This window comes from Lepisma saccharinum, chromosome 26 (genome assembly GCF_977018435.1).
Source record: "Lepisma saccharinum chromosome 26, izLepSacc3.1, whole genome shotgun sequence".
Taxonomy (NCBI): Eukaryota; Metazoa; Arthropoda; class Insecta; order Zygentoma; family Lepismatidae; genus Lepisma; species Lepisma saccharinum.
Genome location: NC_139254.1, coordinates 29,898,061 through 29,912,922, shown reverse-complemented (window position 1 = coordinate 29,912,922; position 14,862 = coordinate 29,898,061). Strand labels below are relative to the sequence as shown.

Sequence of the window (14,862 nt, the reverse complement as noted above, 5' to 3'; positions counted from 1 at the left end):
CCCCAAAAACCATTCACGGATAGCGCCACGAAAGATTACAATTTTCTTCATAAAACAACACAAAAAAAAAAATGAAAAAGAAATAGATCTGATGAACTTTGTTCACGGGTATTTCTTGGTTTCCGAATGTTGAAACACTGCATAACAATTGAAAATCGAAAAAAGACAAGCCCGACGCGTCATTATGAAGGAAGTTGTACGTGCCATATTGTGTGTGAGGCAAGCGGAAAAGCTAGGAGAAAGAAGTACTGGTAATGTGAAAAATTGCTCCTACTTTCATCAAAACAAGGTCAATACACCTTCAGGAATGTTCTGCGAAGCAGATACGTAAGTACGAATGTCAAAAATTTGACAAAAGACAAGCACGACGCGCGATTATGTAGGAAGGTGTACTCGCCATATTGTGTCTCAGGCAAGCGAAAAGGCCTACCAGAAAGACGTACTGGTAATGTGAAAAATTGCAATTAATTTCATCAAAACAACGTTGATACACCTTCAGGAATGTTCCGCGAAGCAGATACGTAAGTACAAATGTCAAAAATTGACGAAACAAAAAAATTAGAGGTGTCTGAAGGATAGTAAATTTTTACCAGAGCGTGACCTTTCCAACAGTGTAAGCCTATCATGATGAAGGTTATTTCCCGTTGTGCTTATTTTTGGGCGGACATGGTTAGTGATTTATCCACACACATCGACCCCCCCCCCCCCCAACACATTTTTTCAGAACACTTCCCTGGAATTTTTCACCAAATTAAAAATTCTGGATAAATCTCTGGGATTGGTGTTTTCTTTGCTAGGCTGTGTATCTCCTACATTCCAACTGATAATTAAGTCAGTCTTATTCCTATCACAATGAGTAACGTAACGATAAAAGAAATGTGCAAAGTTAGATAAAATGAATAATAATAATAATAATAAAGAAACGAAAACAGAAGGAAACAGAAAAGTGCAGAATACTTTTTACAACCGCATAACCAAGTATGAGCTTCGTACCCTGAATCACAAAATCGGCGCACTTTATTTTTCGTTTCTGTTACTATGCCTGCTAGAGAAGGAAGGGGTGGGCCTACCTACATCCACAAGTTTCTTCTTGGCACCAAAATCCTTGCTGAAACGGCATCTGCACCAAGTTCTCCACCCCACCGCACAATCACACTCGTTTTATTCCATAATGCACTTCACTATCACACAACAGCACATGGCCGACAGTCCACTTTGAATAGATGGAATTCGCAAAAGCAATACCTCGACAACAAGAACGGGGAAACAAAAAGAAACCAGATCCAAAATTGGTCACTGTTCAAAGCAGTGATCTTTCGGACTGTGAGGGGAATATCCCTTTCGGATATAAAAATATTCCCTCTCTTGCCTTAAAATTCACATATATTTAGTAAAAAAAAAAAAAAAGATATTAATTATAAAAGAAATGCTCACTAATTGTAGGGACATATCCAGAAATTTCTATCAAAAGACATGTAAGTGCTTTCTTAGGATACTGTAAAAGCAAATCTAGCACCTAAAATATCATAAACAGGCTTTTCGAACGCTGTTCGAAGAGTGTTTGAATCACGGACTATGTAATTAATAATACCGTGCGTCCATTTCGATCTGCAGCCGAGAGATCGTGAGAACCGTGGCGGGCGACGCTGACGGAGATGCCGACATTTGCGGCCTGTAATGCCCGCTTAATTTTATGGACATATGCAGACATTTATATAAATATTGCAAAACGAGCACTAACCTGTGTTATAAGAGTTGTTCAAACTGATATCCACCAAGTTCCAAGTGTGTATAATGGTAGAAACGAAATTCCGACAGTGGAGAATACGTTGAATAGCCTGAAACTTTCGTGCCTGTAGCTAAAGTCCTTCTGGGTCGGGCCGAGAACTTATCAGCCCCCCTCGTAACGTGAACCTTGCGGCTGGCATTCCAATCCTCTCACTGACACAACACACATACACACTGCAATAACACAAACAAGTAACGGCAAGTAACCAATAATAACACTCTTGCGCACAGTACGAAATTAACACGCTCTTGGTTTACATCTGCTGGCCACTATACTCACAGCTCTGTCGCGAAGGAACAAAAAACTCGAGCTCGGAGATTTCGGATTGCAAGGAAGCTCACGAACACCATTGATTTTTAACGGTTTCGTCTACAGCGTAATCTTGATACAGTGTTGCACATTTGAAACCTCCAAACGATTCCCATGGCCACAAAACTCTTTCAAGGATATAAACTTAAGCAGGACGTTACTGGTCAAAACAATGATTAAAATGTTTTATTATCTGTGGCTCTTAACATCGTTTCTAAAGCGTATTTTTTGTGTATATAATGGCAGAACTTGGATGAATTACAGATGATAAATTATAACACAGGTTAGTGCTCGTTTTGCAATATTTATATAAATGTCTGCATATGTCCATAAAAATAAGCGGGCATTACAGGCCGCAAATGTCGGCATCTCCGCCAGCGCCGCCCGCCACGCTTCTCCCGATCTCTCGGCTGCAGATCGAAATGGACGCACTGTATTTTGTTCACTTTTGACATTAGATTTGTAAAATTGGTTCAATCTTCAGCTTTCATTAACATTAATTTATTTATTTATTTATTTATTTTTGCACTTTTTAGCTCAATTATTACCAGCTGAGTTCATACATAAACGGAAAACAGAGATCTGAATATTTCTGATGTTTATGCTCTCCTATAAGCTAAAAACAGAAACAAGAATTTAGCACATCAATGTGTATCTAGTTTTCCCGTATCCCGCTCATTTTTAGGTTTCTCCTTTTTTCCATTCCTGTTAGATTTCTGCTTCAGAATTCCGTGTTCCTGGAAAAAACCTCCTTGAAGCACTGCAGGCTCAAATTTCCTTTGCAGTCATACCCGACAACGCTGGAGCCCCTCCTTTTGCAGAACTTGTGTCTCGCTGGCGCATATTCAGTGAAGCCAACCCAAGCATAATGGTGCTAAATTTCGCACAAGTTTAAAAAGTCGTTTGTAAGTTGGGGATAAAAAAAAAACAAGAGGGCCACTTTTCGTTGTGGTTGAATTTTCTCAAACTTTTCACGTATAACGTCGAACCCATGCCAGAGGTTGAACCATTTGAATTTATATTTTTGTTATAAATTTATATTAATAATATGAAAATCACAAAACAATTTAGTAGTATGTAGCATAATTTCGGAGTTTAAACGACACCATGGATGTCCAGAAGGGGCAAGGCAAGGAGAGACTTCCTGAAAAATGAATGTCAACCATTTTCACACACAAAATTTCATTTCAGTCACATCAAATTGTTAATTATTTAAGGCCGTTGCAGAAAAATGTTAACTTCAAATTGAATTAGTATATTTTGAGAAGGGAAATATACCTAGTTTACCCCCAACCCCTGAAAAGAAAAAAAAACTTTTGCTTATTCCTCCCTGGTGGAAAGAAATACTGCGGACGTCCATGAACAACACTTTTTCTAAACATGGGGTTTGCAACACTGCTGTAAGCCTGTGGACGTAGGTTTACAAACCTAGGGTCTGGCCCCTTCTCCCTATATTCCTTGCTCTTCTCCATCCAGATACAGTAGGCACTGCTCCTTCGCGGTCAGAAATTTGTTAGGCAACATTCAGAGGGCTTACAACTTTCTGCAAGCAAAAGGCGGGAGTTCCCATGTGTCCCCTGGTGCTGAAGTGTTGCAATCTAACAAACAGGATCTCGAAGACTGGTATCGGGCCGAGTTGAACTTTGAAGTTTTTACTAATTTTGCCATATAATTACATACATTTTACTAGAACTAATAAAGTGTAAGCCCGGCTTACACGGCTTACATGGTATGCATACTAGTAAACATTTTACGTGCCTTCTTTTTTTGTCAGTGATTATTTATTTCTTGTTTGCAATGCTACATTCACATCAATGCTAAAAGAAGTGACTTGCAATATTTACATATTATTTAATTGCCATGGCAGAATAAGTTAATTTATGCATGGTGTACATTTCGTGAAATGTTCCCTTTGTTGAAGAAAATTGTTATAGCAAACACACACTCATTTCTACCTTTAGGCCTCTTTTGCAATGCCATTTTAATATAATTAAATTTATGAAACTTCAAACAGATTACCCTAACCTAGAACAGTAGTTTTTATTTATATATTTATGATCTTGTATTGGCAGTCGGTAGGCACTCATTTAAATCTAACTTACGGAATTACAATGTAACTGTAATCCTAATACATAACATTTTCGGTGTGCGGACGTAAATACCTAACTAACATTCATTTCTTAAACATATATTTATATGTTGCACATTACTTTATTTATTGTTGTTCCTGGGATTTCATACAAAAAAGCCCAAATCCGCTTACGAACAGTCTTCTGTCCACGGTGCAACCAATCAAAACGTTGCATTTCTTGTATCAAAGTATGAGAATAGCAAGGCATCAAAGCAAAATGCCTCTAACATGTCGTTAGTTAACGGGCCTATAAAATCGATTGAGCGAACATTAAAAGTTTAACAGGCTGCTAAGATTTTAGTGATGCGTTAACTATCAACTCGTTAAGAACGTTTTAACGATGGTTGAGTGAACCCGGCACAAATCAATCAAAACAGGACTGTAGCTAGAACTGACCTCCAGGGAGGGCTCACGGGATATTAAGGGGGGTGGGTTGTAAACCAAGTCCATTTTTCAAAAGTTTAATAGTATTAAATGAAGGTAAATTATGTGTGTCACAGTTATTAAGTTAATTTAAATTATAAAATTTAGAAATATACAAATACTACAGTTTTTTTTCTATATCTTCTAAAAATCTCTTGAAGTGCTAATGACTGGACTCCATACACACTCCATACTATTTTTGATGATACAGATATTTATATCATACATGTTAAAATGTACAATATTCATTTCAATCATAGTGCCGACCGTACATTTCACCCCATCCAAAGCAATAGAATTTGGGATCTGTTGACATTTGAGAGGCTGCAACAGGGGCAGGGAAGGTACAGATAAGGAAGGCTCCCTATGAAAGAACTTTCTAAAGTCTAGAGAATCTTCTAAACACTTGCCGCTGCTTAGACTTCTGCCCATAAACAAGATGAACGAACGAAGTTGTGAACAAAATAATATATTCTGTCTACATTTTCACTCTTCACCTCAAAGAAATAAGAATACAAAATAGTTTTATTTAATGCCAAGGGGCCTGGTGACACTTTCAGGGGGCTGAGCCCCCTCTGGCCCGTGCCTGGCTACGGGCCTGAATCAAAGTATGGCCCACATGAGTAAAAACCTGCAATTTCAGAGAATGTTCACCGCTTTTTGTTAATAAAAACTGTTTGTATGCACACTAAAATAGCGAGAGAACACGTCGAAAATAACTATCAGTACCAAACCTAGCAATCCTAACGTAACCACATAAAATTATAGCTGCTGTTGTGAAATGTTGTTTTGGGTGCTATATTCAGTTGTGCGAAGCCTTCGGGCTGTTATGCTTCGCAGTAAAGTAACATGTTAATGAAACAGACATACTTTACTTCTCAATAACACATTTCCGAGAGCTAAAATCAACTGAAAACATTCATAAACAACAAAATCTTTATAAACCATGCAAGATATTTCACTTTCTGTACGAGGTACAGAGGGTCAAGGGTACAAAGTATTATATTTTATGGTGTGATGTGCATTGCAAAATATGGAAAAAACTGAACCTACAGATTTATTTAATTAAAGGGATTCAGCTGTATGAATGTAGCCTATCCTTGTAATGTACGTTGGGTTCGAGTTGGTTATTCTGTTCAAATTTTGATTTTCAATTGTTTGCTTTCTTTATTTAAATAATATAAATATCAGTACAATGATAGAAAAACGTGTGTTAAAGTGATAACGAATACTCTGAAACTATGTTAAAATTTGATCTTCATATACTTAAGGCACCCCTAAATAAATTAGTATCCACGTGCCTATGTTCTTGTGCAAAAATTCTTTTCCATCCCACTCCTAGTTTTCTGACATGAGTAGCTTAAGCAGATCAGTTTTAGTGTTCTTGGAATTGTGATGACTCCTATGCAGTAGTGGCTTCTGTCTATTCGCACGTGCACACCCAAATAAATCTGCAATGCAATTATTTTTTATTTAACTTATCCACTGAACACTATCTTCTTCAAAATATCAAATGTTCGGAAGCCCAACCACCCCATCAGCTTCGATTTACCAGCATCTGCCACTGAGATAAGTTCGCTTCGCACACAAGTTGCCGTTTGCTCGTTTGCTGCTGTTTGCAGCATGCAAGAAGAGAGAATGGATTCGCTCTTCTAGATCACAGTATTATGGGCTAAACTCACACTGCTAGTTCTGTGTTCACGATACAGCAGTGTTGCATTCCCAATCTATTCGAGATCATGTGGTGGAGTAGATGCCTCACACATCACTGTAAATTGAGTTTTTTTTTTTTTTTTTTTTTTTTTTGAAAAGGAACATTTCTATGGTATCTTCCCCAACCCTGTTCCGAGCATGACAGGGGCAAGAAAGGAGACAGGAGGGAGGGGAGGACAACTGAAAGCCTTGTATTGCCTTTGCTTGGCCAAAATAAACTGTCCTTGTGGTGCTGTAGTCGAATTATTCCACCCGTTCAGGCAGGGGGAAGGGGTGGGGGAGACGTGGTTCAGTCAGCTCTTTCCATTCTGTGGCAAAATTGTTACACTATCAAAAGCTCATTCCTCTTTCATTGCAAAGTCAGCATGAAGAAAGGGGAACTACATAGCGAAAGCAGATGGGTCAATCCATATGAATTCATACAACCTGGTTGCTTGACCATTTTTAAAAAAGTTTATTTTTTGTGGGGTGTGAGCCTCATATATTGACAGTTCAGAACCACTCTTATTTTATTTTTACTATCACCGATTTGAAGATGGCGGGCATTTTTTTATCATGGCGCGTGTCATTTTCTCCATTCGTAAGCAACAGCGGCAACTTTTTTTTCTCAGCTCTGGTAAGTCCTACGACAATGAGACAAAATCTGTGATGTTAAGCACATTATAGGCTACAATTATATTTCTGTGTAATTTTCTAAATATTATTCCTTCATAATAAATTTGAAGGTCAAAATTGTGTATTTTAATCGCTCAAAATGACATTTTCGGACATTTTTTTTGGGGGGGGGGAAGGCAGTTCGTTTGACACTTGAATTTTTTTGTGCAAGTACCTGTGTACCAATAGAGTATGTCAAAATTATTTGAAGCTTGAGACTTTAATATTTGTTTTTCTACAGGGTCATAAACATGTACTTTTTGTTAAAAAATTCCAAGTTCAGGGTTAAATCTCTCTGGTGGGCAGTTGTTTAAAAATCTGAAATTTGTACACAATACAGTACTTCATGGTAAGTAACTTCAGTAAAAATTTTGAGTGTGAGATTTAATTGGTTTAAGAGATAGAAAACTCGTGAAAAATTCAACATTTTGCATTAAATATGGCATGCCTAATTTCATTTCTTATGGACATAGGTCTAAGGAAGAGATTAGTGAAATGTTTTGTGTGGAGTGTAGCACTATATGGTGCAGAAACCTGGACGTTGAGAAGAAATGAAGAGAAACGACTCGAAGCTTTTGAAATGTGGACATGGCGAAAAATGGAGCGTGTAAAATGGACGGACAAGGTAAGAAACGAAGCCGTACTGAAAAGAGTTGGTGAAAAAAGATCTATACTGGAGATCATCAAGAAGAGGAAAAGAAACTGGTTAGGACACTGTCTAAGAAGAAACTGCCTGCTAAGAGATGCCTTGGAGGGAATGGTTGAAGGAAGAAAAGTCCGTGGAAGAAAGAGATATCAGCTTATGGATGATATTAAATTAACTGGGTCGTATGCTATTACGAAGCGTAAGGCAGAGAACAGGGAAAGCTGGAGATTGCAGTGAAAAACCTGCCAATTAGGCAGAAAACAATGAATGAATGAATGAATTAACATTTTGTTGAAATTCTGCAAACTGTAATTTGGAATGTCAATGAACAACATTACAATCCTGAAATGGCTCTGCAATAAAGTATATATACGAGGGCGTGCTGAAAAGTAACGCTTCCTATGTTTTTATTTTCTTTGTTACCTTGTAAACGCATTTTGGATTTTGAGCAACCATACATTGCACTTAAAAGACTTTCCCGATTCTCAATTGAAGGTTTCAAACTTCTATCGCCAGGTGGTGCTGAACTATTGCGAGGAAAATGGCAGCATGTAACCATGCAATGTCGGTGAATCGCATGAAGTAGCGTTCAGTGATCGAGTTTCTAAACGCAGAAAATGTGCTACAAATTGACATTCATCTGAGACTGAGGGCACTTTATGGGGATGAATGTGTAGATATCAGTACTGTGCGATCGTGGGCTGTTCATGCTCGTAAAGATAACCCCAGCGTAAGAAATCTCATCTATGTGAGAGAATGGAATGAAAGGCCGCGAAATGCAACTGATGGGGGTCATCGGAATCGTGTTCAGCTGGGGTTATCTTTACGAGCATGAACAGCCCACGATTGCACAGTACTGATGTCTACACATTCATCCCCATAAAGTGCCCTCAGTCTCAGATGAATGTCAATTTGTAGCACATTTTCTGCGTTTAGAAACTCGATCACTGAACGCTACTTCATGCGAATCACCGACATTGCATGGTTACATGCTGCCATTTTCCTCGCAATAGTTCAGCACCCCCTGGCGATAGAAGTTTGAAACCTTCAATTGAGAATCGGGAAAGTCTTTTAAGTGCAATGTATGGTTGCTCAAAATCCAAAATGCGTTTACAAGGTAACAAAGAAAATAAAAACATAGGAAGCGTTACTTTTCAGCATGCCCTCGTATATATACTTTATTGCAGAGCCATTTCAGGAATGTAATGTTGTTCATTGACATTCCAAATTACAGTTTGCAGAATTTCAACAAAATGTTAATAAGAAATGAAATTAGGCATGCCATATTTAATGCAAAATGTTGAATTTTTCACGAGTTTTCTATCTCTTAAACCAATTAAATCTCAAACTCAAAATTTTTACTGAAGTTACTTACCATGAAGTACTGTATTGTGTACAAATTTCAGATTTTTAAACAACTGCCCACCAGAGAGATTTAACCCTGAACTTGGAATTTTTTAACAAAAAGTACATGTTTATGACCCTGTAGAAAAACAAATATTAAAGTCTCAAGCTTCAAATAATTTTGACATACTCTATTGGTACACAGGTACTTGCACAAAAAAATTCAAGTGTCAAACGAACTGCCTTCCCCCCCCCAAAAAAAATGTCCTAAAATGTCATTTTGAGCGATTAAAATACACAATTTTGACCTTCAAATTTATTATGAAGGAATAATATTTAGAAAATTACACAGAAATATAATTGTAGCCTATAATGTGCTTAACATCACAGATTTTGTCTCATTGTCGTAGTACTTACCAGAACTGAGAAAAAAAAGTTGCCGCTGTTGCTTACGAATGGAGAAAATGACGCGTGCCATGATAAAAAAATGCCCGCCATCTTCAAATCGGTGATAGTAAAAATAAATAAGAGTGGTTCTGAACTGTCAATATATGAGGCTCACACCCCACAAAAAATAAACTTTTTAAAAAATGGTCAAGCAAGCAGGTTGTATGAATTCATATGGATTGACCCAGATACGTAATATTTAACGTTGTTGAATATTTGGAGGGAAGTTCGCTACTCGTACAAAGTGTTCACCGACTGCAGTAATAAGACAGATAAGGTGGAAGGGAAAAACAAATTATGAAGTACGAAGAAGGATAGTGTGGTGTAATTTTCCTTAATATTTTTTATTTATTCTCTTGATTTCGCTTAAGTTTGTACGTTTGGTCAATCGGTCGTTAGAAATAAACAACTGCTAGATAGCCTTCAACTGATTTTCTACACGTGTTTGTTGGATTGGCTACCTTGTTTGCAGGAGTGGCTGAAGATAAAATTTTCACCCGGGGCGAGATGGAATTTTGGCTTCTCCTACTTTCCACATTCCTCCAATATAAATCATAACCATGTTATATATTTACGGTTTTAATTACGAAAAATAATAGCCTAATTTTAAAAATACTATAATGCTGTTAAATAGTACGTGTATTGTAGGTATGTGTTTATTTTATACCTACATAATGACATCAAAACAGCAATAATCTCTTAGCTTAGATGATTTTGCAATATACTTATTAAGTTATTCAGCAGTAGCATCAATTAATTCTTGTCAACATAAATCCATTTCTTTTTTAAACAAACAGCCACGCAGCCGGTGGTTCGGACTCTGCTTTAAATTGTAGATCGCCTGTCTCTATTTGCTTTTCTGTGCATAAAGTGGACTAAAAAATAAACTCACGTTTAGGATTTGGCTCTAATCTAGGAGGATGCCCTGGTTTTGGGTACTCACCCGATCCTGCTTGTTTCATGTATTCATGTATGCAAATGTAATTATTCTTGTTCACATTTATCAGTAAAGCGAGAGGGAAAGTTTTTACTAAATATTTTGCAAATTGACAATAATATTGAATATTGTAGATTGGCATTTCTATGTTTATAGTTATTTTGTCAGGTTATCGAATGTTGAATTATCTATATCCAATAGCATCGCTCTTTTTGTGATTGTCGGAGAATTAGCCGCTGTATTTCAAATTTGTAAAAATTAATATTTTTTATGAAATACAACTCTCCCATAGCCTCATTTTTCAGTAAAAGATGTTCATAACTTGGGTTACCAATACATTTAGCATCATTATGGATGCAAAAAAAAGAGCGATGCTGAAGTGCACACCCGTAAAGTCAGACCACAAGCCGCAACTGGTCTATGTGCTTACGGTGTTGCTATTTGTTCTCCTTAAGTAGGTTATTATCGTTACCAAGTGAACCAAAATGTCAAATTCTCAGATGTATTTTAAGTTGGTCATGACTGACTATATGCACAGCTGTATGTATATATGAACACATTTTTTAATATGTATTTGTATCTAAAAGTAAAAATTAAAAAACACCACATAACACAAGTTACCAATAATATGCCAACTAACTTCAGATGGTTGGAGATTGAACCCTCAGATATCTTAAAAGCTGCCTAAAAATTAAATAACTCTGAATCTGAAGACTACTACGGTATGTCAAATTTTATCTTAAAAATATTATAGATATCATACCCCACTCTCTCTGTATTCTTATTTTGTGTACATGGATATTACATTAGAAAGCAGTTTTTTTTTTCGAGGATGGTAAAGCCATTCCAGTGAGCAAAATAACACCATTAGCATAGATATATCATAAAGAGAAAAATATGTTAGATAATATTTTGAAAGAAGAAAATACGAGGGGATATCAAAAAGTAATTGAGTAAATTTTTTACAGCCAAACGGAAATGTATTCACAAAAACTGAAATATACATTGTGAAGGTTGAACATTACTCTACTTTTCCACATAACATCCATTCACATTTATACATTTGTCCCACCGTGACACCAATTTTTCGATTCCCATGCGATAGAAGTCGTTCGGCTGAATGCGTAACCAACGTCTCATGGCTGTCACAACTTCTGTGTCACAGCTGAAGTGTTTGCTGGCAAGGTGTTCCTTCAGTGTGCCAAACAGGTGAAAGTCTGGTGGGGCCAGGTCTGGACTGTATGCTTGAGAATTTCTCAATGCCAGGAATTGACTTTTTGCATCACTGATGCAACCACACGAGGATGAGCATTGTCATGTAGAATGATGACCTCCTCCAGAGATTTTGTTGGACGTTTACGGCGCAGAGCAGCTCGTAGACGATCCAGTGTGGCACAGTATGCAGCAGCTTTTACCCCAAAATCATCAAGAATGACACCCGGGCTGTCCCAGAAAACGGTAAGCAAAACCTTTCCTGCAGACGGGGTTGTCCTGAATTTTTTGGGTGGGGGCGAGTTTGTGTGTTTCCATACCACACTCTGTCGCTTTCTTTCAGAAGTGTAATGAAAAACCCACGATACGTCCCTGGTCGAGGAATGTGTTTCCAGCCCTATGGTACCGGAGCAAATGCCCAAGACTGTATTCCATATGGTCCTCCATATGCTGTGGTGTGAACCATCTCACTTACACTTTGTGATACCCAAGTTCTTCATGGATGATGGTGTATCCACTGCCATATGAAATGCCCACTGCATCTGCTGTTGTTTGGATTGTTTACCGCCGGTCCTCCTGAATCAATGCCTCCACAGCGTCAACATTGCCCTGTGTCGAGAACGGGGTTCATCAAACACATTTACATGCCCTGCATTGAACTTTGCATACCAGTTACAGACATTTGTGAATGTCATGCATGTGTCACCATACACTGCACACAACTCACGATAGATTTCAGGTGGTTTCTGTCCCTTTGACCACAGAAACCGAATCACACTCTGCAGCTCAACTGTGTCGAACGTCTCAAGCATAGCTACCATTTTGAAACAACTGCTTCTCGGTGTGCGCAAGGTGCCCACACCTGCCATCTCGTGGAAAGGTGGCAAAATACATGTACTTCTAAATGTATTTTTCAGTTTTTGTGAATACATTACCGTTTGGCTGTAATAGATTTACTCAATTACTTTTTGATATCCCCTCATAGTATGCTATCATTTTTGTCAGAACTGTTTATATTTCTTGTGGCAGAAAATGTAATGTACTTGATGTTTTCATTTATTGTTTTACTCACAATTAATGTTCTGTTACAGATTAATATGTAATATCATTCAGCATTACCCAATTGTTGTGCATGAGTGCTAATATCAACACTCCAACATGTCTGTAGTGCCAGTGCTTACATTAAATGCCAGATGTTTGGGACAGTCGTTTGTGACTATAAAGTGTTCGAGGTGGCGCTATCTGACACCTATTGCTGTTCATAGAGGATATTATCAATGGTGCAGTGTGAATAATCTAAAAGTGTTAACACAGAGCATGAAACTTAATTCAGTGTCACTCGGATATCTGAAAGTAAACTTAAAGAGGCTGTACTCTGTGAATAGGATTCTTGATCAGCCACACAATGATTTCCAGGCTTCTAGTTTGCTTGTACATGAAGAAAGTAAACTTCCTCATGGTGGGAACAGTGTTGCAACTCCAGAATCGTGTAACGGGAACGACTCAAGTAATATCTGGCAGAATGAAGCACTTGAAGGGAAAGAAACATCATTGTTGGAACCGTGTGCCGACCCTGTTTCTGAAGTTCCCATTGAGGTACCTCCAACATTTAATTTTGCTGCATATATGAACAGATCGCCAACGTTGAAAAAATTAGTTGATCTGGGTGTTGACTTGCATAAATTGGAGAAGAGGATGGGAATTCCACAATTCATACTGAGCCTAGATTTTGATAAAGATATGCAGGAACATATAAGGTAAGCAGAATGAGAAGGAGTGACACTTTCATTTTTAGCAAATGACAAAAGAAGCTCTGAGCAGATGCTATTGGATCATTTTTAATAGGGGCAGTTTTTTTGTGTTTTTTTTTCAAAATAGAATCTCTCCCTTTTCTATAATATGTATGTATGTATTTGTCTGTGTGTGTGTGTGTGTTTTTGTTTATTTATTTTTGTATGAAAATTTGCAATTAGTAAAAAACGTCAGATGACATCTACCTTGATATCTCTTGTTTTTCTGAACAACTTATTGGTTGGTTGATTTGGTTGATTTAGTGTTTTAAGTCCACTTTATGCACAGTAAGGCTAATCGGGACTGGACCTACAGTTTAAAGTGGGATCCGAACCACTATGTGCCTCCACCAGGTATCGAACCCGGGACCCCTTGATTACAAGGCGACGACGCAACCACTGTGCCATCGGGGAGGCCACTGAACAACTTATTGTGAGAAACTTCTTTAATTTAGTTAACTGTTTTGAAGGGCAGGCACGTAACCAAGGGAGGGCTAAGGGGGCTGAAGCAACTCCCGAAATCCTACAAATATCTAATTTAAATGTTATTTTTATTGTTAATAACAGAAATAAAGTTATAACCACTGTAAAAACTGCATTACATCGAAGAAAGTTTAGTGTATAATAGAAGAACCAGGTTATAGTTTTATATTCTACCATTTAATCCAAAGATGAAATGGATCCACAGCTTCCAAAACTTCTAGTTTTCTTTGTGAGAGGGCACAGAATATAAACTTTATGAGTAAAATATACCACTAACTGTTAAAGCCTGTTTTGAATGATTGTGTAAAACTTAATAACAAAATACAATATCTATGATTTTCAGTAACTGTGCAAAATATAAGAAAACTAATGGACAACAAATGTGTTAGATATTCACTGATACAGTGGATTGAGTAGCAAAGTGTCTCCATTTAAGTAATGATAAAAATAAATTTGTGTTGGAATTGGTATATTTTTAATAACTTCTAATAGTTATAAAGTAACAATAATTATTGTTCTCATTATTATTTATACTAATCAAGTTTTATCTATGTCCTGACCCCTCTACAAATATTTCTGGCAATGCCAATGCTGATATGGGATGAGCCCCCCCCCCCCCCCCCCGAAATAAAATTCTGGCTACGGGCCTGTTGAAGGGGCTCCAAAAATCTGCTGTATAGTTTCCATGAGTATGTTACTTAGTAAGAGGTGAATACTTTAAACAAATGCAGAACAAAGTACAATGACTTCTGTTGCATAACATGAAAATTCACAGGACAAATCCAACGATGGTATTTTGAAAATTCATGGTGCCTTTGTAAAGGGATGCCCGTGGAGTTTCTCAAAATTTTTGAATAGAAAGGGGTTGAGTTGTTTTAGGAAACATTTGTTGGTGGCAAAATCATGTGTTGGACACCGAACACACTTTGTCATCAATGAGGATCAATGCTTAGAGTGTTATAATATAATCGTACAGATAGGTGG

The 14,862-nt window shown here is 37.4% G+C and overlaps 1 protein-coding gene across 1 annotated transcript in view; it reads left to right on the top strand.

Annotated features, from left to right (window-relative positions):
• The window catches only part of mTerf3 (mitochondrial transcription termination factor 3), a 51,485-nt gene that overhangs the window by 1,179 nt on the left and 35,444 nt on the right, over positions 1 to 14,862 (top strand). Inside the window, exon 2 of the mRNA XM_083112786.1 lies at positions 12,697 to 13,362. Coding sequence (XP_082968912.1) covers positions 12,764 to 13,362 — 599 coding nt within the window. The 5' untranslated portion in view covers positions 12,697 to 12,763. The remainder of the gene's footprint in view (positions 1 to 12,696; positions 13,363 to 14,862) is intronic.